This window comes from Rosa chinensis, chromosome 7 (genome assembly GCF_002994745.2).
Source record: "Rosa chinensis cultivar Old Blush chromosome 7, RchiOBHm-V2, whole genome shotgun sequence".
Lineage (NCBI taxonomy): Eukaryota > Viridiplantae > Streptophyta > Magnoliopsida > Rosales > Rosaceae > Rosa > Rosa chinensis.
This window is the reverse complement of record NC_037094.1, coordinates 11849687-11876396: the sequence shown is the minus strand read 5'-3', so window position 1 is coordinate 11876396 and position 26710 is coordinate 11849687. Positions and strand designations below refer to the sequence as shown.

The 26710-nt window shown below is 37.5% G+C and overlaps 2 protein-coding genes and 1 long non-coding RNA gene across 6 annotated transcripts; all 3 read left to right on the top strand.

Annotated features, from left to right (window-relative positions):
• The first annotated feature begins 10823 nt into the window (after positions 1–10823).
• LOC112178776 (peroxisomal membrane protein PEX14) lies at positions 10824–15103 on the top strand. 4 transcript variants are annotated; one of them, XM_024316994.2, is made up of 14 exons: positions 10824–10918; positions 11014–11072; positions 11407–11633; positions 11719–11758; positions 11860–12038; positions 12205–12394; positions 12556–12645; positions 12824–12894; positions 12994–13036; positions 13128–13195; positions 13281–13325; positions 13409–13477; positions 13960–14495; positions 14755–15103. In XM_024316994.2, exons 2-13 carry the CDS (start codon positions 11033–11035, stop codon positions 14458–14460), a joined length of 1563 nt encoding a protein of 520 aa, XP_024172762.1. In that variant the 5' UTR covers positions 10824–10918; positions 11014–11032; the 3' UTR covers positions 14461–14495; positions 14755–15103. The 4 variants fall into 4 exon arrangements, with proteins under 4 accessions (XP_024172762.1, XP_024172761.1, XP_024172759.1 ...); XM_024316992.2 differs by having other exon boundaries at positions 10904–10918; positions 11404–11633; XM_024316993.2 differs by having other exon boundaries at positions 10853–11072.
• A 2498-nt stretch (positions 15104–17601) lies between these two features.
• Positions 17602–21763, top strand: LOC112179726 (1-deoxy-D-xylulose 5-phosphate reductoisomerase, chloroplastic). The gene is made up of 12 exons (XM_024318201.2): positions 17602–17863; positions 18157–18335; positions 18444–18530; positions 18737–18862; positions 18945–19007; positions 19214–19363; positions 19587–19654; positions 20148–20259; positions 20357–20461; positions 20596–20717; positions 21018–21164; positions 21334–21763. Exons 1-12 carry the CDS (start codon positions 17776–17778, stop codon positions 21500–21502), a joined length of 1416 nt encoding a protein of 471 aa, XP_024173969.1. The 5' UTR covers positions 17602–17775; the 3' UTR covers positions 21503–21763.
• Positions 21764–24163: 2400 nt separating this feature from the next.
• On the top strand, positions 24164–25972 carry LOC112180667. Its single transcript, XR_002928396.2, has 4 exons — positions 24164–24420; positions 24551–24696; positions 24919–25057; positions 25802–25972. It is a non-coding gene; the product is annotated as an uncharacterized LOC112180667 (long non-coding RNA).
• Positions 25973–26710: the final 738 nt, after the last annotated feature.

Genomic DNA, 26710 nt, shown 5'->3' with positions numbered 1-26710 from the left:
CAGACCCTTACCAATTCTTCTTCTCCAAACTGAGGGCTAATTCCAATTGCTGCAATCTACCATCAACAGTCGCGTAACACCTAACAAATACCAGATCATCAGTAACCCACCCTAGACCATTTCGGTATCCCAAAACAGAACCTATACATGGTTCTTACCTCCCCCAGTTTCAATTGAAACTGATCCGGCCAGTAGTCGTCTCCTTCTCCAAAACTTCCAGAAACGCATAAATCCTTAACCTCACACAATCCAATTTGAACAACAACCATTAGGGTTTTCAATCTAAATCGAAGCAGGAGCCTCAACTAAGAAGGAGGGATGAAAATCCAGCTTACCAGAACAAGGGGATAAACTGGTGGAGCTCACGGCGGCGTCCACGGTGGCGGTGGCTCTGGTCGGAATCGGAGGTCGGGTTTTGGGGATTTTGGTCGATCATGAGGTCCTGATTCCATCCTTGGAGGTAACTTCGTTCGTTTCAAACGGGAAGTCGAAAAACGAAGACATGTAGAGCTACGGTTTCCGGCAAGCTCGTGCGGCATTTCCTGGCGTCGATCGTCAGCGAAGCTTTGGGGCTTCAATGTTTGGCTTCGTCTGAGCACGTTGGTGTCGGAGGTGTATTGAAATGATGGTCAGAAATGGAGGCTCGGTTTCCAGGCAACACAGTGGAACTGTGGTGGTCGTCGGCGGAGGGGAACGACGATGCCTGGTGAGTTGGTGGTGATTTCGGTTGGGCTTTGGGCGGATTTATACTCTGGGTCAATTGGTGGAGGTGGTGTGTTGAGATGGTGGCCGGAGCAAGTCTCCGGTTGTGGCAAAGGAAAGAAGAAGAGAGGAAGGTTGGTGCATGGTTCAGATTTTTCTTGGGTTTAGGTCGGATTCAGGAGCTGGTTTGAAGGGTGGAGGCTGTGTCAAAAGGGGGTGGCCGGAGATGGAGTTTTCCAGCGTTTGCAGAGGGAAGAAGAGAGAGAAAGTGCGAGAGGTTGGGGGGGGAGGGACCCGGCCGAGAGAAGAGAGAGGGAGAGAAATGAGGCTAGGGTTTCCTAGCTTTCTATTGATACTAGCGTATGCGAAATGTCCACTTTGCCCTTGCGATGAATTACGGAATTCTCCTTGCTGATTCCTTTCGGGTTTTGGGTCGTAACTTTTCTTTTACTCGTTTTTCGTCGGAAACCTCCTAATTTATTTTACGACTTAGCCCTAGGCCCAAATGGAAGAACTTTGGCCCAAACCTAAATTGTAAGGCCCAAATCGAAGTCTCGACACCAAAATAATTTCCGAAATCAATTCCTTTACTTTAATCACCTTGAGAAAAATCTTATTGGTGAAAAATTACCTTCGAAAATTAACCAAATTTTTTCAGGGGCTCACATGGAGACTGGGGTCGGGTCTGGATTTGGGACTCGGGGGATCGGGTCTAGATTTGGGCTCTTCCTTGGGATCCAGGTCGGGCCTTGACTTGGGCTAGGTCTCTGGGTTTGGGTTGGGCCTATATTGCTTGGATATGGGTCATTGAATTGTGGTACTATTTTTCAGGTGGATGATTATCCTCTATTTGGCGTATTTTTTACGTGGAAGATGCATGGATAGTCATATCACCCGTTATACTATTAGAAGGTTGTCCTTTTCTGGTTGGTCATACTATCGGTAACATAGGTGGAAAATTGTTCTTTTTTCGGCGTACAAGATACGAGGAATATGTTTGGTTGGTCATATCACCAGTTACTTGTTGGTCATATCACCAGTTACTTTGATGGAAGATTGGCCTTTTATGGTCGGTTATACCATTAGTAATTCTTTAAATAGCCCTGATTACATGCGGTGCGTCTTCATATGCATTATTGCATCTAGCTATAGCTATGCTAGGTTTTATTTTCATTCTTTTATTGTCGCTTTTTTAATTTTTGATGTACTTTCTATATCTATTTTTTATAATCTTTATTATTATTAATGAAGTTGACATTTTCATTCAAAAAAAAAAAGAAGACATTTTTTTGGTCCAATTAGGTCACATCATGACATCATGTCATCATATATCATTTCGAAGCTTGTTGGACTCATTATCACCATATAGTTGCAGCTTCAATAAAAGTTTTGAAAACCGATTATCGTGTAAATTTATCGTCAAGCTTTTCCAAATTGAAACTTATCATAAAGTTGCATAAATTGATAGAATAAATTTTAAATAATAAATTGTTGGAGACAAATCGAAAGGAGTATGTTAATGTCTAAGATTGAGCGGTAGCCCAAATCTCAGTTAACGCTGGTCCGGTGGGCAGACCTCTACTTGTGATGTTCTCCGAGTTTCTGCTATCTGTCAAGTAAAATACAAAGGGCGTCAGAGGGAGACTGCGTTGGGCGGTCTTCTCTTCTCCGATGCCTAAGTTAGTCAATGTATTTGTGTTGACAGAATCACAGTAAGTAAGTAATAAAATGCGTAATTAATGAGGAGAGAGGAGTTGACCTTTTATAGGTGGGGAAGAGATTGATCTCTTCCTTGTTTTCGATATGGGACTGATATGCTTCAGTTCCCAGCTTCTGATGCTTCAGCGAGGCCATCTTGACACGAGCCGCGTCAGCGGTGATCTGGAGGTGAGCCGGGGCTCAGGTGATAGCCTGCTTGGTTGTGTTTCCATATGTCACACCGTTGATGGTTGTTGGTAGCGCTGGCGATAATATGAGTGTGGCTCATTATAGCTAATTATGCTTGGCAATTGTTCATGTAAGTACATAGTACAAATGCTCTTATAGATAACTTGACTCTTTTTTGTTCATGCGTCTAATCTAATATTTTATTCCAAAGTTTTTGACGAGAAGAGTTAGAGATATTGTCACAAAATGAGTAATAGCTCGGATAACAGTTTTCTAACATCCTGAAAGTAACATTAACATACCAAAAGATATTGTATGTTTTTTAAATCCAAAACTTTCACCCCACAAAAAAAAATGATCGAGACCATGATTTCTCACCAAAATATGTGGATTATAACATAGTTTTTCTGGCCAAAATTACTTGCCTTTTTTTTTTTTACTAAAATTCTTTGATCCTTATGTCATGATTTTAAAGCAATTTTATAACTTATGGAATTCAAAAATCTCGACTTACAATTTTCTAAAATAAAATTAGAAAACCAAAAAAAAATCATAAAAAAGATTAAATCGAGTTTTTGCAGTTTGTCGCTTTAATTAAGCAGCTGCTAGAAGCGGGTATGTAAACTTAATTATCTTCCTTAGCATTGTAACATTTCTATTGATAGAAGATAACTTGAAATCAATCAAAATGAAAACAGAGCTACTGACATCAGCTTGAAAAGATACTAACATAGGCAGAGAAAGGTATTAGCACTATGTTAAAAAGTCACTATAACAGTTATAGAGAGCTAATATAACTTGATATCAATCAAAACAAAAACAGAACAGCTATTGACATTAACTTGAAAAGAAACTAACATAAGCATAGAAAGCTACAATCATTGTGTTGCAAAGCCACTGCAACAGTTATAGAGAGCTACTAACTGCAACAAAAAATGAAAGAATTTTTAGAAGAACAAAGATATGACAAAGGCATGAATGAAAAAACATATATCTAAAACTCTATCAACTAGATTTTGAGCTTCAGTTTTGAAACTATCTATTCTTTGGACTACTTAGCTCTCATCACCTTTTGAAAAAACCTCATGTTACTCCATCCCCACCACTTGACCCCGCAAAAATACATGTTGGAGACAAATTAAAAGGAGTAGAAATGCTCTCATGAACAAAAATTTGACTTTTTTTCGCTTGTGTCTAATTGTATGTCTCGGTCCAAAGCCTTTGACAAGAGTTGGGCAGAAACAAAACTCTTAGCCACAAATGAGTAGCAGCTTGATAGGAGCATTTTAATGTGATATTTTAATAGTTAATTCCTCACATTTTGCTTAGTTAATTCCTTAACTGAATCGATTTTTAATTCAATTTCTATTTTTAGGTACATTGGAGTAGATGAAGGTGAAATGAGTGTTACGTCCATAATTACCTAGAAATGATGGAGAAGAATGAAAATGCACTAAAAAGTCAACCTTGAATATTTTCTTACTCCGGCTACGAGAATCAGAGCCAAACAAGGAAGAAGGAGCGGCCACCTGACCAAATGAACTCGAAATGAGCTGAAACTCTCCAGATCCATTCTAGACACCCAAATGATCATTTCTTATGAAGAGTACCAGAGAAAAATATGAGTGGAAGGCCTTCAAACAATCAGCCCAATTTTCTACAGAAGCAAAACCGGAAAACTGGACCTGTAAGAGGTCCAGCAGCATTTCCGGCCCAACCACATGGAATAAATCTCTGAAAATTTGTCAAGATGATCTACACTCATAGTGGAACATTTTTTATGAAGAAGTCGAAGGCTCATTCTGAAGTTTTGATGTAGAAATAATTGAAGGAATAAAGGGGAAGAAACTGACCTGAAAACAGCTCAACACCACATATTCATGTTTCCCACCCATATGAAGAAAGCATTTCTTTTTCCTTGGATACATTTTTTCTACCCTAAAAGATCATCATCACTTCCACATTTCTTCACCTTCATGCTTTGCTTTCATCATTACCTCATCTTTTACATATTTTACAAACCACTTTCATACTCCACTTTCATTATTTTTCTTCATCTCATCATTTCACTCTTCTTTTTCTTCCCTATTTAAACACATTCTCCTCTCACTCTCAATCACCAATTCCTTCATCCATTTCATCTTCTTTGTCTCTCCATTTCCTCTCCATTTTCCTTCTCCATTCTCTAGTTGCAAAGTTCTGCGTTTTCAAGCAAGGAGAGGAAGAAGAAGAAGGAGCCGTGAAGATCATATCCTCCATCATCCACCTTGAAGACTTGCTTCCAAGATTCAAGATCCAACCATCTAGTTCTCCATCTCCATCTCCCCACACGGTGTAATTCATTCTTTTTCCTTGTAATGATCTTTTGTTTTCCTTGTTTGAATTCATATGAACTTGTTTCTAGTTAACAATAATGTTTAGGGTAAAGTTTAAACCCAACTTCTATGTTTAAATAAAGTTTTCGAATTCCATAATTGTGATTCTAAGTTGCTTATGTGAGTTTGTTCGATTGAATTTGCTTGATAGAAAACTTTTATATGTTTATCTTATTTGAGTCGACACTTATAGGATTTGCATGTAATTGGTGCTAGGTTTAAGAACATGAAATCGACTTTTCGTTTTGTGTAACTTGAATCAAAAGTAGTAAAGGTTCTGGACAAGAATCGAATTTAATTGAAGAGGATTGCAATTAGGTGGACTTTTCCATAACTAAGTTGTACACTTGAGTTGATAGCCTTTCTCTATGTCTAATGCGTTGAACATGTCATGATTGACTAGCTTTTTAGGGCTTGATTGCATGTTTGATAGGATTAATCTAGGTGTTTTCGCTTAGGTTAATTAGCATTGAAAAGTAAAATATGGGAAATCATTTGCTTTCGAATGTTTCACATGATCAACTCCTCTCTCATGACTTGGAAGAACAATTATAGGGTTTGAATCGAATTTGATTACATGGAATTGGTTTTGATCTTTGTTCCTTGCGTTCCACCCTTGTATATATGTTTTTACGTTTTCTTTATTTTATTTATTTTAATTTTAATTTTAAGAATCATAATCCCCCCTTATTTGTGTTTACTTGTATATATTTATTCTTTATTTTATTTTTGTAAATATTACTTTATTTTTAATTCTTTATTTGTTTATACAATTGTATATATTTATATTCTTTATTTTATTTTTGTAAATAATTCTTTTCTTTATTTGTTTCACAATTACAAGTGTACCCTCAATCCCCGGAATAGAACGATCCCTATTTGCTTATACTACTAACGATATTTCAGGGTTAAATTATGCGCTTGCTTCGAGCGCATCACAGCTCAAATAGCATTTTGAATAGGTGACGCGCTTTTGGGAGCGCGCAATTTAACCCTGAAAATATCGTTAGTAGTATAAGCAAATAGGGATCGTTCTATTCCGGGGATTGAGGGTACACTTGTAATTGTGAAACAAATAAAGAAAAGTATTATTTACAAAAATAAAATAAAGAATATAAATATATACAATTGTATAAACAAATAAAGAATTAAAAATAAAGTATTATTTACAAAAATAAAATAAAGAATAAATATATACAAGTAAACACAAATAAGGGGGGATTAGGATTCTTAAAATTAAAATTAAAATAAATAAAATAAAGAAAACGTAAAAACATATATACAGGGGTGGAACGCAAGGAACAAAGATCAAAATCAATTCCATGTAATCAAATTCGATTCAAACCCTATAATTGTTCTTCCAAGTCATGAGAGAGGAGTTGATCATGTGAAACATTCGAAAGCAAATGATTTCCCATATTTTACTTTTCAATGCTAATTAACCTAAGCGAAAGCACCTAGATTAATCTTATCAAACATGCAATCAAGCCCTAGAAAGCTAGTCAATCATGACATGTTCAACGCATTAGACATAGAGAAAGGCTATCAACTCAAGTGTACAACTTAGTTATAGAAAAGTCCACCTAATTGCAATCCTCTTCAATTAAATTTGATTCTTGTCCAGAACCTTTACTACTTTGATTCAAGTTTACACAAAACGAAAAGTCGATTTCATGTTCTTAAACCTAGCACCAATTACATGCAAATCCTATAAGTGTCGACCCAAATAAGATAAACATATAAAAGTTTTCTATCAAGCAAATTCAATCGAACAAACTCACATAAGCAACTTAGAATCACAATTATAGAATTCGAAAACTTTATTTAAACATAGAAATTGGGCTTAAACTTTGCCCTAAACATTATTGTTAACTAGAAACAAGTTCATACGAAATCAAACAAGGAAACCAAAAAGGTTACAAGGCAAAGGAACGAATTAAACCGTGAGTGGAGATGGAGAGATGGAGAGCTAGATGGTTGGATCTTGAATCTTGGAAGCAAGCCTTCAAGGTGGATGATGGAGGATATGATATTCACGGCTCCTTCTTCTTCTTCCTCTTCTTGCTTGAAAATGCAGAAACTTAAAACTAGAGAATGGAGAGAAAAATGAAAAGGAAATAGAGAGACAAAGAAGATGAGATGGATGAAGGTATTGGTATTTTGAGAGTGAGAGGAGAAGTGTATTTATAGCCCAAAAAATGATGAATGGAGGGTGGAGATGAACATAAATGAAGGGCTAGATATGTTAGACAAATTTGTAAAAAATATCTTCCCACTTGTTTATCACTTGTTCAACTTGAATTGATTTTCCTCCTCAAGATTTTCCACTTGGTTGCAACTTTGATTTTCCTCTTCAAGATTTTCCACTTGCTTGGAGGTCCTAAAAATAGAAACTAATAAGAAAAATAGAAACTTTCCTAAAATGAAAAATGGCAACTACCGAAAATGGAAACTTACTAAAAATGATAAATAGAAACTATAAAAATAGAAACTTTCTACAAATAGGAACTTTCCCAATCAAAGAATGAAAACTTTCCTAAACAGGGTTTTAATAAGGAAATAACGCAAGAAATGTAGGGAAAAGCAAGTAAAACGTCGCATTAAAATGCTCCTATCAATAGGGATGGCAATAGAGCGGGTTGGGGATGGGGATCACAATATTATCTCCATTCCCGGGGTCATTTTTTACCCCTATCCCCGCCCCAATCCCAAATAAAATTATATTGGGGACTCCTCGCCCCCATCCCCATTGGGGATTAAACCTCCAAACCAGCCCTAAATCCCCAATAAGAATTTAATAAATAAAATAATTTTTTCTCATATTGCATTTTTTAAAATAAAAATATACAACAAATAAATTTAAAATATGATTAAATTCATAAATCATAATTCAGTGAGTGCAAAAGTCAAAACACTATTAAAGTAAAGTAGTAAATGTATATATTTGTGATTTATATTAAAAATATATATATATATATATATTAAATATATGTATATATCATTGGGGATGGAGAACACAATACCATCCCAGCGACCCCGCCCCATCCCCAATCTTAGATAGCCCATTTGTCCCCGAATTCTCCCCCCATTAGGGGTATCCAATGGAGCTCCACCCCACTAGAGATTTTTGTCATCCCTAGTCTTGAAAGCGAGGCTAAACATAATGAAAGACAGTTTTTGCTTTTCCAACTTGTGGGAATCAATTCTAGAATTCTTCCCCCACCCCCCCCCCCCCCCCCCCCCCCCCCCCCAAAAAAAAAAAATTAATGCTCGGAATTTTTAGTCAAAATTGCATATTCTTTGTTTTTTTTTACCAAAAGCTTCCTAAGACTAAATCATAATTTTTAAATAATTTTAGAACTGACAGAACTCAGAAATCTCAATCCAATTTTTTTTTCTTTTCTTTTTTTACTATTTTTCAAAATAAAAAACTATAATTCGATCGAGATTTGTGTGATCTATCACTTGAAACAACTCCTAAAAACAACTGGCCGGTGGTCTGTAAACTAGGGCTGGGCACGGGCCGGGTTCAAGAAAAATTTCACTGGGCCCGGACCCGGCCCGTTTTTTACGGTTCGGGCCTAAAGCCCGTTTTGACACCTACAGGGACCGGCCCGTTTTTGTTCGGGTCGGGTTTCCGGGCTTTCAGGCCCAAATACCAGTTTTATACTTTTATTAATATGCCTTCTTTGCTACCTGCTCACACATATATAATGCAAATTCCATTCATTTCAACATGTTGAATTCAAAACACTATCCAATATCCATATCCAAAGTTCACCCTGCACATTCAAATATCCAAATACGTAGATTTCAAGATCCAAATTGAAATAGAAGAAGTCAAGAACAATCTGACATGCAATTCAACACAAAGTCCCAATTCAAACACAAAGACACAAAGCTGCAGTTCAATTACAAAGTCCCAATTCAAATATAAAGACACAAAGCTGCAATTCAAATACAAAGTCCCAATTCAAGTACAAAGCTAAAATTGAAATAACAAGTCGAAATTGGAAAGAACAATTCAGCAGTTTTTCTTTCCAGTCTTCTCAGCAATTCAGTAAAGCCAGCCATCAATTGGCAATGATGATTTTCCCTACAGCAGCCAATATACAAAAATTATCAACAAGTGATTCAATAGAGTGAAAATAGATCAAAACTGACATCAGTGTATGATAATATTGCAGAAAACATAATAATCAGTTTGTAAGCTTATTGATTTGATTATCTTGCAAGCTTATTGTTGGCTGATAGCATGAATAGCTTATTGCAGATCAAAACCAATACACAGCAGCTCACCTGAATTCTCAGCCTGCTTTGATTTTTTTGCCTTACAAGCAGCCCTTTTTGCTGATTGTTCACCGGATTTCTCCTTCGCATAATCTGTCATTTCATTAAAAAAACATTTAAATTACATTGATTCACATCAAAAACTGAAAAACAATGGCATAGAAGACGAAGTAAACATGTAAAGAGTAAACATACCCTCTTCACACGTCTCATAGAACTCCATCTCCTCAATTGTTGGGAAAAACTCAATACTTTGAACATTCTCTGATTTGATCCAATTCTGTAAGCATATTATTGCTTCAACAGATTTAGGAGTTAGAGAGCTTCTATAAGGATCAATTACTCTATTCCCGGTGCTAAAACACGATTCGGAGATACACAGAGATACACAGAGAAACAAAAAAAATCAACATATGCACGGAGATACAACACATTTCTTCAACATATCACAACATATGCACGGAGATACACACATAAAGAGAAGAAATCAAACAAACTGAACAAGGATAAAGAAACTCACAGCTTGATGTGAAAAGAGAGAGGACCAGATAAGTTTGGGAAGGCAGAGGCGGAGGCGCTGGGTGAAGGACTGTGACTGAAGGAGGCGGAGGCAGAGGCGGAGGCGCTGGCACTGGGTTCAATTCGGGTTTGATTGCTTGAAGGTGACTGAAGGAGGCGGAGCCGCTGACACTGGGTTCAGATCGGGAACGATTGGGACTGGGAGTTGGGACTGTGTTCAGATCGGGAACGATTGGGACTGTGAGTCTCGGCGTTGGTGGATCGGGAACGACTGTGAGTCTGTGACTGGGTTCAGGCGGAGGAGCTGGCAGCTGGTGAGCTGTGAGTCTCGGCGTTGGTGGATCGGGAACGACTGTGAGTCTGTGACTGGGTTCAGGCGGAGGAGCTGGCAGCTGGTGAGCTGGGTTCAGATCGGGTTTGAAGAAATGGGTGACTGAAGAGTGAAGCCTTCAGGAGGCGGCCTCTAGGGTCTAGGTTCAGATCGGGTTTGATTGTTTGAAGAAATGGCTTAGATTGATTAGGTTAATTGTATTGGACTTTAGGTATTTGAGTGAGGAACAATTTGGTGTACCTAATCCTATAGTATAAATTTTAAGCCTTATATTACGACCAATAATATATGGACATGTGTGTCCTTTTAATTAAAACGGGCCTAAACGGGCTTTTCTAACTTTGAATGGCAGAGCCCGGCCCGAACCGTATCTTCGAAATTGCAAGCCCGGCCCGAACCGTTTTGGTGACAAAAAAAATAGGGCCCGGCCCGAACGAGTCGGGCTTTGACAGGCTGGTCCGGGTTTGCGGGTTTTCGGGCTTAAACGCCCAGCCCTACTGTAAACTTATCCCAATGGGCATTGTAAACACCCAACAATCCGTTTGAGGTGAAGTGGGTTTTCCAGCTTTTCCGAATTTACTGCAATCAAAGATATGATGAGAGCCCAAAACTTGTAGGCCTTTTTTGAACAGTAAAAACCCAAACCAAACACAAGGCCATGGTCCATGTCTGCGGTGCCACGCAGCCGATAGAGATACATTATCCGCAGTATTATAACGTCTTTTAGTCTCACAAGTCATAATAATAGCAGCAGCTGCTTTGGGATGAGCAAAGCCCACCTTACCAGTCTACCTCATTATTTTCATCGTCTTCTGTAGGCACCCCAAATATCAATAGAGCTTTCGCTGCTCTCTCTCTCTCTCTCTCTCTCTCTCACTGATGGTTTGTTGTGTTTGCTGAGTGATTCAGGTAGAGGAGTAGGTCCACTATGGCCTCTCAATCCTCGGAGGACAAACCAGAAAACCCAGGTGCCGTTTCTCTCTCAGAGTTTGTTTTGGTTCTTATTGCTTTGTTTTTTTAAGTTCAATTCATATAGTTGCTGAGAAAGTTAAGCAATTTAAGTTCAGATTAAAAAGAAGAGAAATTTAAGTTGGGTATTGAACTTGGGTTATAATTGAATAGAACCCAAGATTTCTTTTTGTTATTATAGTTCCTACTTGATGGGCTGTGAAAGAAAACATAATTCTTGCTAATTAGCTAATGCTAAGTTTCTAATAGTTAAAAAGTATGAATCTTGGTTACATTACTTACATATAAGCTTTAAGTTTAATATGGGATGCTGATTATGAACTTGAATAGTAGGCCTTGCTGAGGCTCAGCAAGATGTTGCAGCTGAGCCTCCTAAGCAAACTTCTAGCCCATCGGTGTTTGTGAATTCCGAACCAATGAGAGAGGACCAAGTGCAAAATGCTGTGAAGTTTCTTTCGCACCCAAAAGTTAAGGGCTCTCCTGTCATCTACAGGCGCTCTTTTCTTGAGAAGAAGGGGCTTACGAAGGAGGAGATTGATGAGGCGTTTCGGCGTGTGCCTGTAAGTTAGTTGTCTATTCGGGATTACGCAAATTGTCAATTTTTCGATTTTGACATGCTTAGCATGTGTTTGCTGCAAATTGCAGGATCCACCTCCAAGTGCACAGGCAACTACTGCAAATCAAGGTAAAAAAATAACTGGTGTTCAAGTGGGATTATGGATATGGCCAGACTGTATCAATTGTTTGCATAAGTGATGGTTGTAACTTGTATATGCTTTCTTATAGCTGATGGACAAGCGAAGACAACAAACATTCAGGCACAAAGTTCAAATCAAACTTTGCAGCCTGTTAGTTCTACTGCCCCGGTGGGTACCTTAGCTCGGTATAGATTCCACTGGTCTCATGCCATTCTTGCTGTAGGATTAATGGCAGCTTCAGGTGCTGGAACTGCTATACTTATTAAGGTATATAACCCGTACCTTTCTACAAAGGTCTCAGACCTTGATTTCTATCCTTTCTGATGCTCTTCCTTGATTTTTATATGCTTAGCGGTTGATTCTGTATCCACCTAGACTTTTTGCTTTCAATTTCCAGCTGTATTGCTGTCTGATAACATGTTCCCTGTTTTAGAATGCTATTATTCCAAGGTTGAGGTCTTGGGTACGAAAGGTTGTATTGGAGGACGACAATGACGTTGAGAAGAAAACTGACACGAAACCCAGTTTAGCAGAAGAAGCTGCAGCAGCGGCTAAATCAGCTGCAGCTGCAGCAGCAGATGTGGCAAAAGCAAGCCAAGAAATGCTGAATTCTAAGACTGAAGGTGGGATTGTGATACTCCATAAATTAATTATCTTAACTTATTTCTCTCTTTGTTGAGCTTATCTCTTACTGGTCTCATTTGTTTCCATTTTCACTTTGGATTCTATATCTGATGAGTAATTCTCCTTCATGATTGCTGCACCTTGGTTCATACTTGCGCAGAGAGGAAATACTTTGGGGAACTTATGAGTTTGTTAGATGTGCAAGTGCAAGAAATGAAGTCAATGAGTAATTCCATACGGAAATTGGAAGGTACTGGATACATTCCATCTAATCCAATTATTGCAAATGAATGATTGTTCGGCCTATAAAACAGTTACACCACCATTTGTATCATTGTATGCAAGCATGACAAGTTTTGCTTCTTGTTTGCATTCTGGAATCTGATGATAAGTTGATTGAGTTTCCTGTCTTTCTGCTTAATTATCAGGAGAAACGAGGGCCTCAAGAGCCTCTCTTGTTGATCACGAAGATAGTCGACTCACAGTCACAAAGTCAAAGGTCAGCTGAAAGTAGGCTTGAATTTAAAATTCTTGTTGATCTTTAAAATCTCATCTACGTTTTCTCAAAAATTGGTTGTACTAATTGACTGTTTTACAGCAACAATATGTGAATGGCAAGGCAGAGTACGACATGCACTCAGGTAATTCTTCTATCATGAATTACTATGGTCTCTTGTTTACTCTTTCAATTGTTAATTGATTCTGCCTTATCTTTTTACAATTTCTGTACAGTGCAATCTTTCTCAGCTCCTGCATCTGTGGAACCATCTGCTGCACCTCACTCAAAGTCTTATATGGAGGTAAGAAGTTTTTAGTGTGTCACTGGTTAAAAAAAGTTATAAAAAGAAATGCCTGACTTTTAGTATTTTGAATTGGTAATTGCAGATCATGGCCATGGTACAAAGAGGGGAGAAACCTCCTAATGTCAGAGTAAGCTCTTTCCAGCTTTCTTTCTGACACCAGCTCTTTTGTGACTCCGTGCTAATTCTTTGTCATTCTGGATGCACATACAGGAAATTGATGATTTACCGCCCAATCCTAATCAGCAGCCATCAAATCCTCGCTTGGTTCCTAGAGCCAAGGTATTGTTTTTGACAGTTTTTCACCTTTCCCACTATTCTTTCTCTCTTGATGAAAAGGAAAAGAAAATGGAAATTAATTTTATGGAGTGATGGAGTCATATGCAGTAAGTAATTTAAGCAATAGAGAATGAGAATTACCACTTATGAGGATGGTTCACTGAATTTGGGTAACCAACTTTTGGTTTCCAGTGTAGTACAGCAAAATATGAAATTTATTCACTCCATATTAGTAATTACATGGTTGATCTTCTGAAAACAACTTGATCTTAGTGCTGTGAATCTTTCACCACAGCTTCTGTATATGTTATTTGAGATGATCTTGGAAAGTTAAAGACTTAAGTTTGCTATAAGAAAATGAGAAAAAAAAAAAAAAAAAAAACTCTTTTACAAAACCATCAAGTTTCTAGGGCCAATTTAGACAATTCAAATATCTTGCTTTGATAATCCACTGAGTTGTTGTAACTTTATGTTTTCTTGGGTAGCCTTGGGAGCTTGGTCAGACCCAAAACAACTCAAGCCAAGTATATCAGAACCATACAAGTAGCGAAGCCTTCAGTTCGAGCACGCAGGAGAATGGGCTCAATTATTTAAATGGTGACAGTTCAGTGCCTTGGTGGCAGCGGAAAACTCCCAGTATCACAGAGATAGAAAATGAAGATGAAGTCAAGGCAGCTAGTTTGCAAGTAGTTAGGCAGCCGGTTCAGCGTGCATGGGTTCCTCCCCAGCCACCCCCAGTTGCAATGCCAGAAGCAGCTGAAGCCATCCGACGGCCAAAACCATCAGTGCAGAGAGAATCTCTGGGTAATGATCAGGCCGTAGCACGTTCTTCATCAGATGTGACTGATGAGTTGCAGAGGGTAACAAAAATATCCGAATCTGGAGGTGCATTGGAGATGAACAATGGGAATGCTGCAGAAATCAGTAATGGGAATTCATATCTGAACTCTACCGAGATACATGAAGAGCAAGAAAACTATGAGTAATCGGGCGTTCATTTCATTTAACAGCTCAAACTAAGGTACACCTATTACACTTATTGAAGCGAATCTTCATGTAAACTATGTTGTGTCAGTTGTGTGCAAGCATTGTAGTCTGTTTATTGTTTATTTACCAAGTTTAGGAGGCGTTTTGGCTTTCATGGTCTACAGGACAAAACTGGTTTGGCCTGCTGAAAATATTGTTTAGCCGAAAGAATCTACAGTAGTTCTGTGACAAGGGCCTTGTTCTACTTCTGTCAGCCATTTTTATTATATTGACACATTGTATTGCTGGTGCAGATTCCATGTTGGCGACCAACCCGCAAACTATTCAGAGGCTCACTCAGTTGGAGTTACGGACTCACACAAGTAATACATGCAAGGATGAGAGACAGTGAGATAGCAAAACGTGTAGTTAGTTAATAAATTATAATAAATTTGCCGAAAGCAGAACCAGAAGAAATGGGCCATGTAGAGTTGGACACTAGTAGCCAAACCAACTCTTCTTTGTCTTGCATTGGAGGCATACGTGTGTACATTTCCAGAGTGTTTATTTCAGGCTCTTCTTGGTGGGGTTACTGTTTCTGATATATTAATCTATATAAATATGTCAGTATTGTTATATGTGTTTCAATGCTATTTGGGTGGATGTTGCTTTTGTTTAGTGGTTATGCTTATCCTGGTGTTTACTTTTAGTAATGGATTAGGCATTCAAACAAGGATTAGCTTTGGCACTAGTTTAAATTGTATGCGCATCAAATAGTAATGTACGCCTCTTAGTTGGCAAGGCACCAAAACCAGGACCCTTGTAATCAGCGGTAACTTAATTCTCATACTATTCCCCAGCTTCGCACATTACGTGGGGCTAATCCAAGGCATAGAAATCAGTTCTTTGTCTTATGCAATTTGCATTAGTCATAGCTGGATAATGACTACCATAGTAGTCCTTATAAGATATACAGGCTGGTCTTTAAAGCAGAGCAGTGTATTCTAAGGATTCTAGTTGCATGCATATGAAGCCAACTTCTTGTGATGAGGTATCTATTCGAAGCCTCTGTTCGTTAGATACTCTCGAGTCAAACCAACTGAAAATGAATGCAAATATTAAACAAATTAGTGGGTTTAAAACAGCATCCAAACGCGTCAAATATAGATTGAATATATGAAACCTTGTTTCAAGTTCTTGCGCATGATTACCGAGACTAAGTTGTCGAGATAAATGGGTCTATCTATGAGTGTGGATAAGATTTCAAGTTCAAATTTTCCGATCTTACGAATTTTCTACTCTTAAGACTAAAGATCAGAAATTTTTTTATAGGGTAAATTCCTCCTATGGTACCTGATGTATTGCTACTTGGACAGTTTGATACCTGATGTATTAAAAGGGACAGTTTGGTAGTTGAAGTTAGACTCCGTTTGACACTTTGGTACTTCTGTTAATTTTTCCGTTAAATTTATGGATAAAATTGACATTTAGCATATATGTATAAAAATATAATAAAAAAACATGAGTTTGTGGGTTGATTTTCTTCATAATTTTATAGGTATGAATTAATGTTTTTTTTTTTTTTTGAATGAAATTCAATATTTATATTCATCACAAGTCAGAATAGGCCGATACATACCATTCCGCTGATAGGCAGACAAGAAGCTAGTGGTAGTACCCACAGGTGGTACATACATATAGTCCTACTCATTATATATTCATAGACGTAGACATAGCGGATAACCTCCTTCGGTACTACTCCAGAGACGCTAGAGAGACATATAGTATAAAAATGCCTAGTTCCTAATACAAGGAATTATTGTAAATAGATAAACTAAAAACATAGAGATGGGCCTAGGGCCAAACACCCAAGCCCAACATAGAAGCCCAAAAAGGACAGCCCTATGAAAAGAGGCTCAAACTCGGGTCTGGCAAAGATTGGTTGGGCCCAAGCCCAAACTTCATCTTCCTCAGCCGACTGGCCATGCATACAACTCCGGCGTAGGTATGAATTAATGTTTATGGGTTATGTTGAAGGTGAAATATTCGAATTTTATATTTAAGAAATATAGGAATCATATAGTGAACACCCATGAGAGTACTCCATTGAAACTAGTCTCGTACAACCAAATTTTTTTAAACATAAAATTCAACTATGTCAACTTTAACATAACCCAAAAACATTAATTCATTTTCATTTTCTCCTAAATGACCCAAAAAATGATGAAGACCTAAAATAATACCAAATAATATCATCGCATTGTGTTTATGAAGAGGAGGAAATATCCAAGTTTTGGAGGAAAAATCAGTGGATTCATAGAGAATAGTACAAAAAAAAATATCTGATTATTATATTTCTTTAACATAAAATTCGAATATTTCACCTTCAACATAACTCATAAACATTAATTCATACCTATAAAATTATGAAGAAAGGCAATCAACCCACAAACTCATGTTTTTTTATTATTATGTTTTTATACATATATTCTAAATGTCAATTTTATCCTTACATTTAACAGAAAAATTAACAGAAGTACCAAAGTGTCAAACAAAGTCTAACTTCAGGTACCAAACTGTCCCCTTTAGTACATCAGGTATCAAACTGTCCAAGTAGCAATACCTCAGGTACTATAGGAGGAATTTACCCTTTTTTATATTAGAATTCTTTAATATAATCAGGTCAAAACTATCACATTGTTTGGTTTTGGTAATGTATGCATTGAATTTGGAGTAGGACAACTCAGGAATAACCATCATAATACAAGCTTATAAAGAGAATGGCTTTAAAGCCTTTCCTTTGTTTTGGTATAAATGAGCCTCCTCCCTTTTCAGCCACAATACAAAGAATCAATCCCCTCTTGAAATGCAATAAGTTATAGGATTGAAAACAAAACACAAAAAAGATGAAAATTTTGGATGGATTATGAGGGAATCAAATGAAGGGTATAAAACTAGAAACTCATAATTGAATAATTTATAATACAATGCTAAAGAGCAGTTCAACGACGTCGTTATGACAGTTACTTTGAAGCATCACGGGAAGAATGACTGTCCATACAAAGAGGTTGATTCCCTTCTCGTCCCTATCCGCCAATCCATTTCTCGTCCTTATTCAACACTCCCTGCACTTGCCATGTTTGATTATTTATACCTAACTCGTTATGACTTCAAACCCATCACTATTTTACTATAAAGCTCCCCCATTTCATGTCCACACAAAAATTGGCTTTAAAGGGTCCTTCTTCTTGGTTCTGTTCATCCCTCTTTCTCCGTCTCTCTTAAGTGGTTCTTTGGTTTTTGGACTTTTGGATTGCAAAAGGTGAGTTTTTGGGATGGCTCTGAATCTGTTGTCTCCAGCTGAAATTAAAGCCATCTCTTTCTTGGATTCCACCAAGTCCACTCACTTGCCAAAGCTTCCAGGTTTCACTCCCCTTCTTAGCTTTCCAAAAGTGCATGCTGGCATTATTGCTCAATTGGGTCACTGGGATTCTGTGTTTCTACAAAGATGCTGTCTTTTTACTTTCAATTGAGTGATTCAAGTTCATGTGATGAAGTGCATGTATGTAAAAAAAAAAAAAAAAAAAAAAAAGTCTGCAAATTTACTTGTATGAAGCTCTGAATTGTGATTCTATGGTTGTTTGATATATAAATTTAGTTGCTTTTCTAGTATTGGAAAGAGAAATGATAGTGTTGTGCTCATTTGTTGTACACAGGTGGGTTTGCTTTGAGGAGGAGAGATTGCAGAGCGGTGATCGGAAGAAGAATTCAGTGTTCAGCACAAGCACCACCTCCAGCTTGGCCGGGAAGTGCTTTTCCGGAGCCCGGCCGGAGGACTTGGGATGGTCCAAAGCCTATTTCTGTTGTTGGATCTACTGGTTCCATTGGAACCCAGGTATTTCTTTTTAGTATACGTTTTGAGATTAAAGATAAATTGTAAGACACTGGACAGATTATGGGAATTGCATCAGTTGGTTAAAATCACAATCTCCTGTTTCTACAGACATTGGACATAGTTGCAGAGAACCCCGAAAAATTCAGAGTTGTGGCTCTAGCAGCTGGCTCAAATGTCACTCTTCTTGTCGATCAGGTAATCCATCAGATGGATAACATTTCGTAGAGTTTGAAATTTATTTATTCCGTCATATAAATCAGTTTTGGAATTTGAGTGGCAAAACTTTACCTGACTCGATAATCATCCATCATAAGTACTAGTAACCTAGCTATCCAGAGTGTGGAATGTTTATTTCCTACATATATTTCTTGGTGCTGAAAATCCTATTTTGTATTGCACAGGTGAAGAGGTTCAAACCCAAACTAGTTGCAGTTAGAAATGAATCATTAGTTAATGAACTTAAAGAGGCTCTATCTGGTCTAGAAGACAAGCCTGAGATCATTCCTGGGGAGCAAGGAGTCATTGAGGTGGCCTAGCATATAATTTCCACAGCTAATGAATTTGATTCTCAACCTCTACCAGAAATTGCTAATAGTTTTCTCTTCTCAGGTTGCTCGGCACCCAGATGCAGTCACAGTAGTTACAGGAATAGTTGGTTGTGCAGGACTGAAGGTAATTGCATTGTCATTTTGTTTTGGTGCTCATTGAAGTTATATATACATGATATAGTAACTGAAATACAGGGGAAGGTTGACGGCATAGCAGAGTTGGCTAATTAATTTGAATGATTAATAATTCTTCTTTTCTTTGCATGAGAAAATAGTATTAACTAATAAACTTGCAGGCTGAAATTTTTCCTGTTGTCTTTCTAATCTTAGCCTACAGTGGCTGCAATAGAAGCAGGGAAAGACATAGCTTTAGCCAATAAGGAGACCCTGATTGCTGGAGGCCCTTTTGTTCTTCCTCTTGCACACAAGCATAATGTGAAAATTCTTCCTGCTGATTCAGAACATTCTGCAATTTTTCAGGTATGAAAACAAATCCATATTGATACCCAACTCTATCTAATAGGGTATGCTGTGATCTTGATATATCTATCAAATTTGCTGCATTCTTGTTTGTGATACTCAAAGTACTGTTAAGTTACGTGATACACCTTAGTTTAGTCCTTACCTAGTCATTTCTTTATTAGTGCATCCTATATCCTCTCCTGTGAATACTAATGAAGCTAATAAATGCTTATTTGTTCAGTGTATCCAAGGCTTGCCAGAGGGTGCACTTCGGCGTATCATTTTGACAGCTTCTGGTGGGGCTTTCAGGTGAGAAATCATAATATAAGCTAGAATGAAAGCTTGTGAACTGAAAACCCGGGTAGAGATCTCTATCCTTCTTATGCAAAGTAGGAGGAAATTTTTTATTCTCCCCAATTTGTAGGACATATTTCGAGCACATTGTTTTTGGCTAATGTGTGGATTTTGTACTTCAACTCTTGAAAAATAGAGAACGCGCATAGGTTACTTATTTTCTTTCTCTGTAAACACTTTTATAGAAAGCAAAAGGAGTTTGAATAAGCGAGATTAAACTATCATATTTAATTATTCTTTCTATATAAAAGTATATGTATTAGTTCTGTGCATTTATATTTTGGTTGTAACATCTTACTTAAGTAGTGAGGAGTCTCACATATAGTTTTAATTTATGAATGAAACTCTGATGCACTCAGTTTATTTCTTGAATGGACAATTTTGGGACTGCTGCCTCTCTCTTTAATATAATCAGGATCTTGACAATCTCTCACTCTCTTACTCACAGGGATTGGCCTGTTGAAAAACTCAAAGAAGTTAAGGTTGCTGATGCTCTGAAACATCCTAACTGGAGTATGGGAAAGAAGATAACTGTTGATTCAGCTACGCTTTTCAATAAGGTTTTCTATCATTTTTAGTTTCTGTTTGATACGGCACAAGGGGCAATTAAGTATTCTGTTTCCTAGCAGTATTGAGTAAGTTCTGTACTTTTGACAGGGGCTAGAAGTCATTGAAGCCCATTACTTGTATGGAGCTGAATATGATGATATCGAGATTGTGATTCATCCACAATCCATCATCCATTCGATGATTGAAACTCAGGTTCAACACTTAGTTGTGGCCGCTGCTTTTGTGTTACTGTTCTGTCGTCTGTATAAAGACTGCAAACTCATATAAGTTTGGAATTTGAATTTCAAACGTTTTTTTTTCCCTCTTCAATATATTGTTCTTTCCAGGATTCATCTGTTCTAGCACAGTTGGGGTGGCCTGATATGCGCTTGCCAATCCTCTACACCATGTCATGGCCGGAGAGAATCTATTGCTCTGAAGTAACCTGGCCCCGGCTTGATCTTTGCAAGTAATGAACTTTTCCTTATTTGACTCTTGAAGATTCAGTTTGCGCCCTCTCTCTTTTGTGGTCACAAGGAGTAATTTTTGAATGAATAAGCATAATTTCTTACTCTAAAGCTGAAAAAATATATATTGTTGAAGCTTCTAATACTTTATGGCCATCTATACGTCTATAGTGAATGGTGATAGTAAACTTCATATTCCATTGGGCTCTTGCTTCTTTACAAATTCCCCAAGGAGGGTCCTAATCTATCTTGACTTTCCTGTTACATTCTTTGAAATAACTCTGCCTTCTTTTCTGCTGCAGGCTTGGTTCACTAACCTTTAAAGCTCCTGACAATGTGAAATACCCATCCATGGATCTTGCTTATTCTGCTGGACGGGCCGGTGGCACCATGACAGGAGTTCTTAGTGCAGCAAATGAAAAGGCCGTGGAGATGTTTATCGATGAAAAGTATGTGCTGTTTCTTCATCTTCCTTTGATAGAATATGTTTTAACCTCAAACTTCAATATCACATTATGATCGTGATTCATCTGAACTAGTGATTTTGCAAATCTTTGCTAATATGCACCTTCTTATCATGTAAATCATCAGCTAATGAAAACTTTGGCTCTTTTGCAGAATTAGATATCTGGATATTTTCAAGGTTGTTGAGCTAACATGTGCCAAGCACAGGGCAGAGCTCGTGACCTCACCTTCCCTCGAGGAAATTGTACATTATGATTTATGGGCAAGAGATTACGCTGCTAATCTGCAAAGCTCAACAAGTTCAACCCCTGTATTCGCATGAGTTACTGCTTGTCCTTGTCGAGTAGTAGCTATGCTATGAATTGAGAATCGGCCAGCATGTTCTAATCTCTGGTAGATGTGGCGTAGATGGGGTTGTATATGTATGAATACATTGGCCATTTAAAAGTCCTAAAATGGGCGGTAGATTTCAAAACACAGAATCAAGAAAATCAATGAAAAAAAGAAGGGAAAATCAGATTTGTAGTGAAATTGTGACTTTGTTTGATTCTTTGGTCTTAATCATTAGTTAGTTTACTCTCCACATGGCATTGCAGTATTGCACAGATTACTCAAACACAGGCTTCTCTTTTCTTCTTCATCTTCTCTTTTATTTATTGTATGTAGAAGTAAGATTGATAGTAGTGTGGACTAGGCATTAGTTGTAAAAAGAAGATTGGGTTTGGGTACAAACTTCTTCTCCTTCTCTTTCTGGTTGATCTGGGTTGAAATGAAAGGCCAAAATTTGAGCTTCTTCTATGACTTTCCCTAGTATATGTATATATTTGGGTCCTGGAGTGAAGACTGACCAACCTTCTCTTCTCTTCTCTATGGTTTTCAATTTGGTTTGTATATTTCAACGCCTGCCGCCCTTGCACCCTTGTTTTTCTTGTGCTTGCACGCCACACTCAGACATGGGACTCGTCACAGAAGTTTGGCCTAGCTTTTGACAATTTTACTTTGCTCGCTCTTTCAACAAGCTTCAACTTAGTCCAGATCCATACATCTTTGAGAGCAAGGTGATAAATTACCCGCAAATTGCGACTAACCCATCAGAGACGTGTTTATTGATCGAGACTGAGTGTTTATTAAGTTCACTGTCAAGGGGTCATCTGTGCAGCGTGCATGAGAGTCAGCAGAACAAAAATGGTTCAGCCCTATCTATCAGTATATATGTAGCTGTGCAACTCCATTTCCCTAAATAATGAACGAATGATATAACAGTAGACTTGGACTTAGTATGCTTGCAATCAGACAATTAATCCCACAAAACACGGACGTTTTGCCAAAAAATGTTTGTCTCAATGTCTCCTCTTTCCATCACCCTGCCTAAGATGGTGCAACTCATTCTTCCACAGCAGGATTAGATATTATATGAACCTCATCATAGTCATTAATTCATTTTCGGAACAAGTACCGTAAAAATTCTCCGATTTGATGGTTCTAATGACTAGCTTATTGGGTCGAGATGAGGGCATCCTTGCTTTTCTTAAAAAAAGAACGACCTCTCCGGTAGAGAACTCTCTACAGTATATATGTATATAAACATACATATATGCATGACATAGGAGATTTACATAGATTGTTTATCATTAGCCGACAGTAAATGTCTTGCAGAGCACAACTAATCCCATCTTTAATCTGGAAGCATCTAATTCTGCCCTTACACCACTTTTTTAAAGCTCTGTTTCTGAAATGAGGAAAGTGATTAAGATCTTTTGCAATAGCTTTCCCATTATATATGCAGCAGAAGCCTCTGAGAGCTACATGTCCTCCTTCTTGTGCTACAAGTTTTGTGGGTGCTGATTGAGATTGGAGCTAGTTACAAGTGAGGATAATAATAATGTGGGCATGGAAATGAACCTGGCTGGTCTGCCATTTTAAGTGAGAATTATAAGTGGGTTCTTTATGTGGAGAGAACATGGACAGGCTCACATCTATAATCTATTCATTAAGGAATCCTGCCCACTCTACATATATACAATACATATCTCCAATCAAGAAAAGACACCTACGTACCACATTATTGCTCATACAATCATACATGCATGTCAACCAATGTACCACTTTGGACCAACCCTTTTTATTTGTTAGTGATCAAAGCTTGTTGCAAGCCATTAAATAGGTGAAGCTGGCAAGTTGCTTACCTGATTTGACACAATGCAGCAATCATAGAGACCCACAATGGTTGAAGGGAAACCATCTTTTAATTTCAGTCCTACTGTGATGATGTACATGATGCATCAGTTTTTCTAGTACAAAATAAATGATCGAGTTCGTTTATGTTTCAAGACAACTTAATGTCTAAAAAATAATGTATTTGTTCAAAATCTGACATCTTATTTAAAAGAGAATCATATTGCGTTAACACAGTAAATAATATTAAAATTTTAAGTTTATTTTAAATTACAATCAAATTTAGTAAAAACGTCATCAATTTTTTAGATAAATTATTAGACGTATTATATGGTTACTAAAAAAATTCACCACTTTTACCAAAACTTCGACATATTTTGCCGTAGTGGACAGTATCTTATGTCATATAACAGAAGCTCAGAAGCACTCACAATCGAACCAACCTAAACCATAATTTGAGGCAAATTTGGGGAACTAGTAAAAAAAGAGGAGTTATTTCAGCTTGAAATAGCTAGAAACTAAGATGAAGATGACAAGAATATTCAGAGTTTCAATGTGGATTTGGTTGAGAAGCCAAGAAATATATCAAAATGGGCACCTGATAAGAGTGTTTTTTACAGCCTTTGGCATGTATGCTCCAAAAGAAGCAAAAAGAGATAAAGAGGATGTGATGCGAAAACAGTAGAATGCCCTACAAACCCAGAACCAGATACCTCCACACATGTTCTGCTTCTGATCAAAGTCCTTTGCTTTGTTATTTTCATTGTCACTTCTTTATGAGAGAATGTGTACAAGAAGCTAAAGCCAATTGATTAAGCTCACCTAAATCAATCATTAACCAATTATCTACTTTTGTTTCTATTTGTGCAGAATGAGCCGAACCAGTGTTTTCAAAGGCGTTGCCGAGGCGCGCCCGGGGCGCGCTTCGGTGTGGGGCGACCGGAAATTGCCTCGCCTGAGCAAAATGAGGCGTGCTGCTGGAAAAGCGTCGCCTAGGCGACGGAGCGGCGATTTTGTGCAGATGCGGCGCCTCAGGCGGGAAGGCAATGAAGAAGAAGACGCGAGGTTTGTTTTTTTGTTTTTTTTTCATTCAATCAAAACGACGTCGTTTTGCCTTTTTTTTTTGTTTTTTTTTTTTAAGAACCCATACGGCACCGTTTCTTTAGGTCTCTTACTCTCTTTAACCCCAGAACAGATCGCCCCCAGAAGGCCAGAACAGATCGCGACAAAAAAAAAAAAAAACAAAGAACAGATCGCGACCTGTGGGAAGATCGCAGCGCAGCCAAGGAAGAGTGGAAAGACGAGTGTGTAGGTGCGTTGCTTGGCTGGTGGATCGACTAGGTACAAATTGCAATCTCACTTCACTTTTCTTTTCTTTTTTGGAATTTTTGGGTACTATGTGCTGAAGTGGGTATCAATGGTGTTTGGTATCATCTGCATCTCATATGGGTATGAGAAATTTTGGTTCTTTAATTGTAATTCTAGTCTCGTATTTGAGTTCTTTGTTTGCAACCAATTTTGAAATATAGGAAGAGTTGTCATTGACTTTTTAATGTGTTTAAGCTTGAATGATGAAATCAATGTCCAATTCATGGTGTTAATTGAACCACGAGAGTTCTATTTTGAGGTCGAAGACGGCTTGGATCAGAGGAATGTCTCGGCTCAGTTGCTGCGTCTCTTTTTCCATGACTCCTTCATTGAGGTAAAGAACTCAGATTATTCATGACTTTGGTGTGAGTTTTTTTGTGATATGGCTTTAATTTCTGGTTTGAAGTATCGAAATATAGGGATATATGGATTCTTGAAATTACGGATTTCTTGATTGTTCGTGGCTGATCAGCTTGGCATTGAATGTGGTGTGGGGTTTTGCTCAAATCGGTTTTAGTAATTTAGGGATTTCTTGACTCTTGAAATGCTTAAAATGTAGCTTGATTCTTTGGATTTTCCTATATGGTTGTTGTTTGGAACCTTATTTAAGTATATTCATATTATTTATAAATGTAGTGTATTATTATAATAATTACAGGAAAGGCGACGCCTCAATGCCTTGAGGCACTCGCCTCGCGAGGCTCTAGGTGGTCGCCTTCGCCTTCGCTTTCGCATTTGAAAACATTGAGCCGAACCCTGCTTAAATCACTAATCTTTTCAGGACCTTTTTATAAATATCTTATAATTAATAATTTCTATTCTGGGTTTTGTACTCCTGTACTAGGATTTTACATATATTTATCTTCTACCTGATGTCCAAGTCCAACTCTTTCACTTTTGGCTCTTTTCCAAAGTTCCTGGTTTAGCAAAATCTGGAATTATAATAGAACAGTATCTATCAGTACTAGCGTACTGCTACTGCTACGTAATTGTTTGATATAACCTTTCATTGTCTAACTTCAAAAAAGAGGAAGAAAGAAATGAAGGAATCTGCTTTATACAATTTCCAATGTTTTAGAGAATTGGAGCTCAGCTAGCAGCTAGCTTTTGCAGTGGGATTGGCTCTGGGAAAGAAAAGAGAAGGACAAAGGGTACGAATTTGCAGGTGATGAAGATTCAAGACCAAGACTAATATTTCACTTTCATGTGCTTTTGTTGCCTAATGTGGAATTCATAGTCATACAATTCATCTTTTGCTTTCTCCCCTCTCTGTGTTATCGGCCTTTAATTATAGGGGACCCGGATCAAAACTTTAACCAAAGAGCCACCCCTGTATTATTAAAGTTTTCCCTTTCATTATGAGAATATAATGAAGAAGAAGACATATCCTATGAAGAAGCATCACGGAAATGGAGTTTGTAGGTCTATTGTACTGAGATTCTGGAGAAAATAATTTTATGTGAGTATTTAGTTACCGACTTATTTTAGATTTCTCGTATAAATTGAATGACAAAATAATTATGAAGAACAAAATGGCATAGAGTGTGAATTAGTATTGAATTTATATATAATACAGTCCAAAAAACCATTGTCCATGATATCGGCTTTCTTTATCTTTCCCTGGTGGGTTTACAATGGGATGATCAAAGTCAAAACTACATGACATAATCTAGTTTGGGAATGAAAAATCAACTTGTGATGATGTATGATTGTGTAGTTTCTTATAAATACAAGCAAACTAGCCTAACTTGCTAGTGAATAGTCTTTCTCGTGTTAAACTTTGATATTGACTTTGTAACTTAGATTTGTATTGTATCAAAATAATAATTCTTTTAAGTTTGAATGTTTGAATAGTGGAAAATCCAACCACTATTTATGCCCTTTTCTTGGAGGACACCCTTCACTAGTTACAAGCTAATCAATTTACAATTAAATTCTTTTTCTTGCCCTATTTTTAATTAAATGAAGTAACATGCATCTAAGGCAA

Excerpts from the sequence above, each read along its gene's own strand:
- LOC112178776 (XM_024316991.2), top strand. The coding sequence starts at position 11,033 with ATGGCCTCTCAATCCTCGGAGGACAAACCAGAAAACCCAG. Across the intron at positions 12,895-12,993 it reads TCACAGTCACAAAGTCAAAG|CAACAATATGTGAATGGCAA; the intron begins GTCAGCTGAAAG and ends ACTGTTTTACAG. Across the intron at positions 13,196-13,280 it reads ACTCAAAGTCTTATATGGAG|ATCATGGCCATGGTACAAAG; the intron begins GTAAGAAGTTTT and ends TGGTAATTGCAG.
- LOC112179726 (XM_024318201.2), top strand. The coding sequence starts at position 17,776 with ATGGCTCTGAATCTGTTGTCTCCAGCTGAAATTAAAGCCATCTCTTTC. Across the intron at positions 20,718-21,017 it reads CCCCGGCTTGATCTTTGCAA|GCTTGGTTCACTAACCTTTA; the intron begins GTAATGAACTTT and ends TTTCTGCTGCAG. Across the intron at positions 21,165-21,333 it reads GAGATGTTTATCGATGAAAA|AATTAGATATCTGGATATTT; the intron begins GTATGTGCTGTT and ends GCTCTTTTGCAG.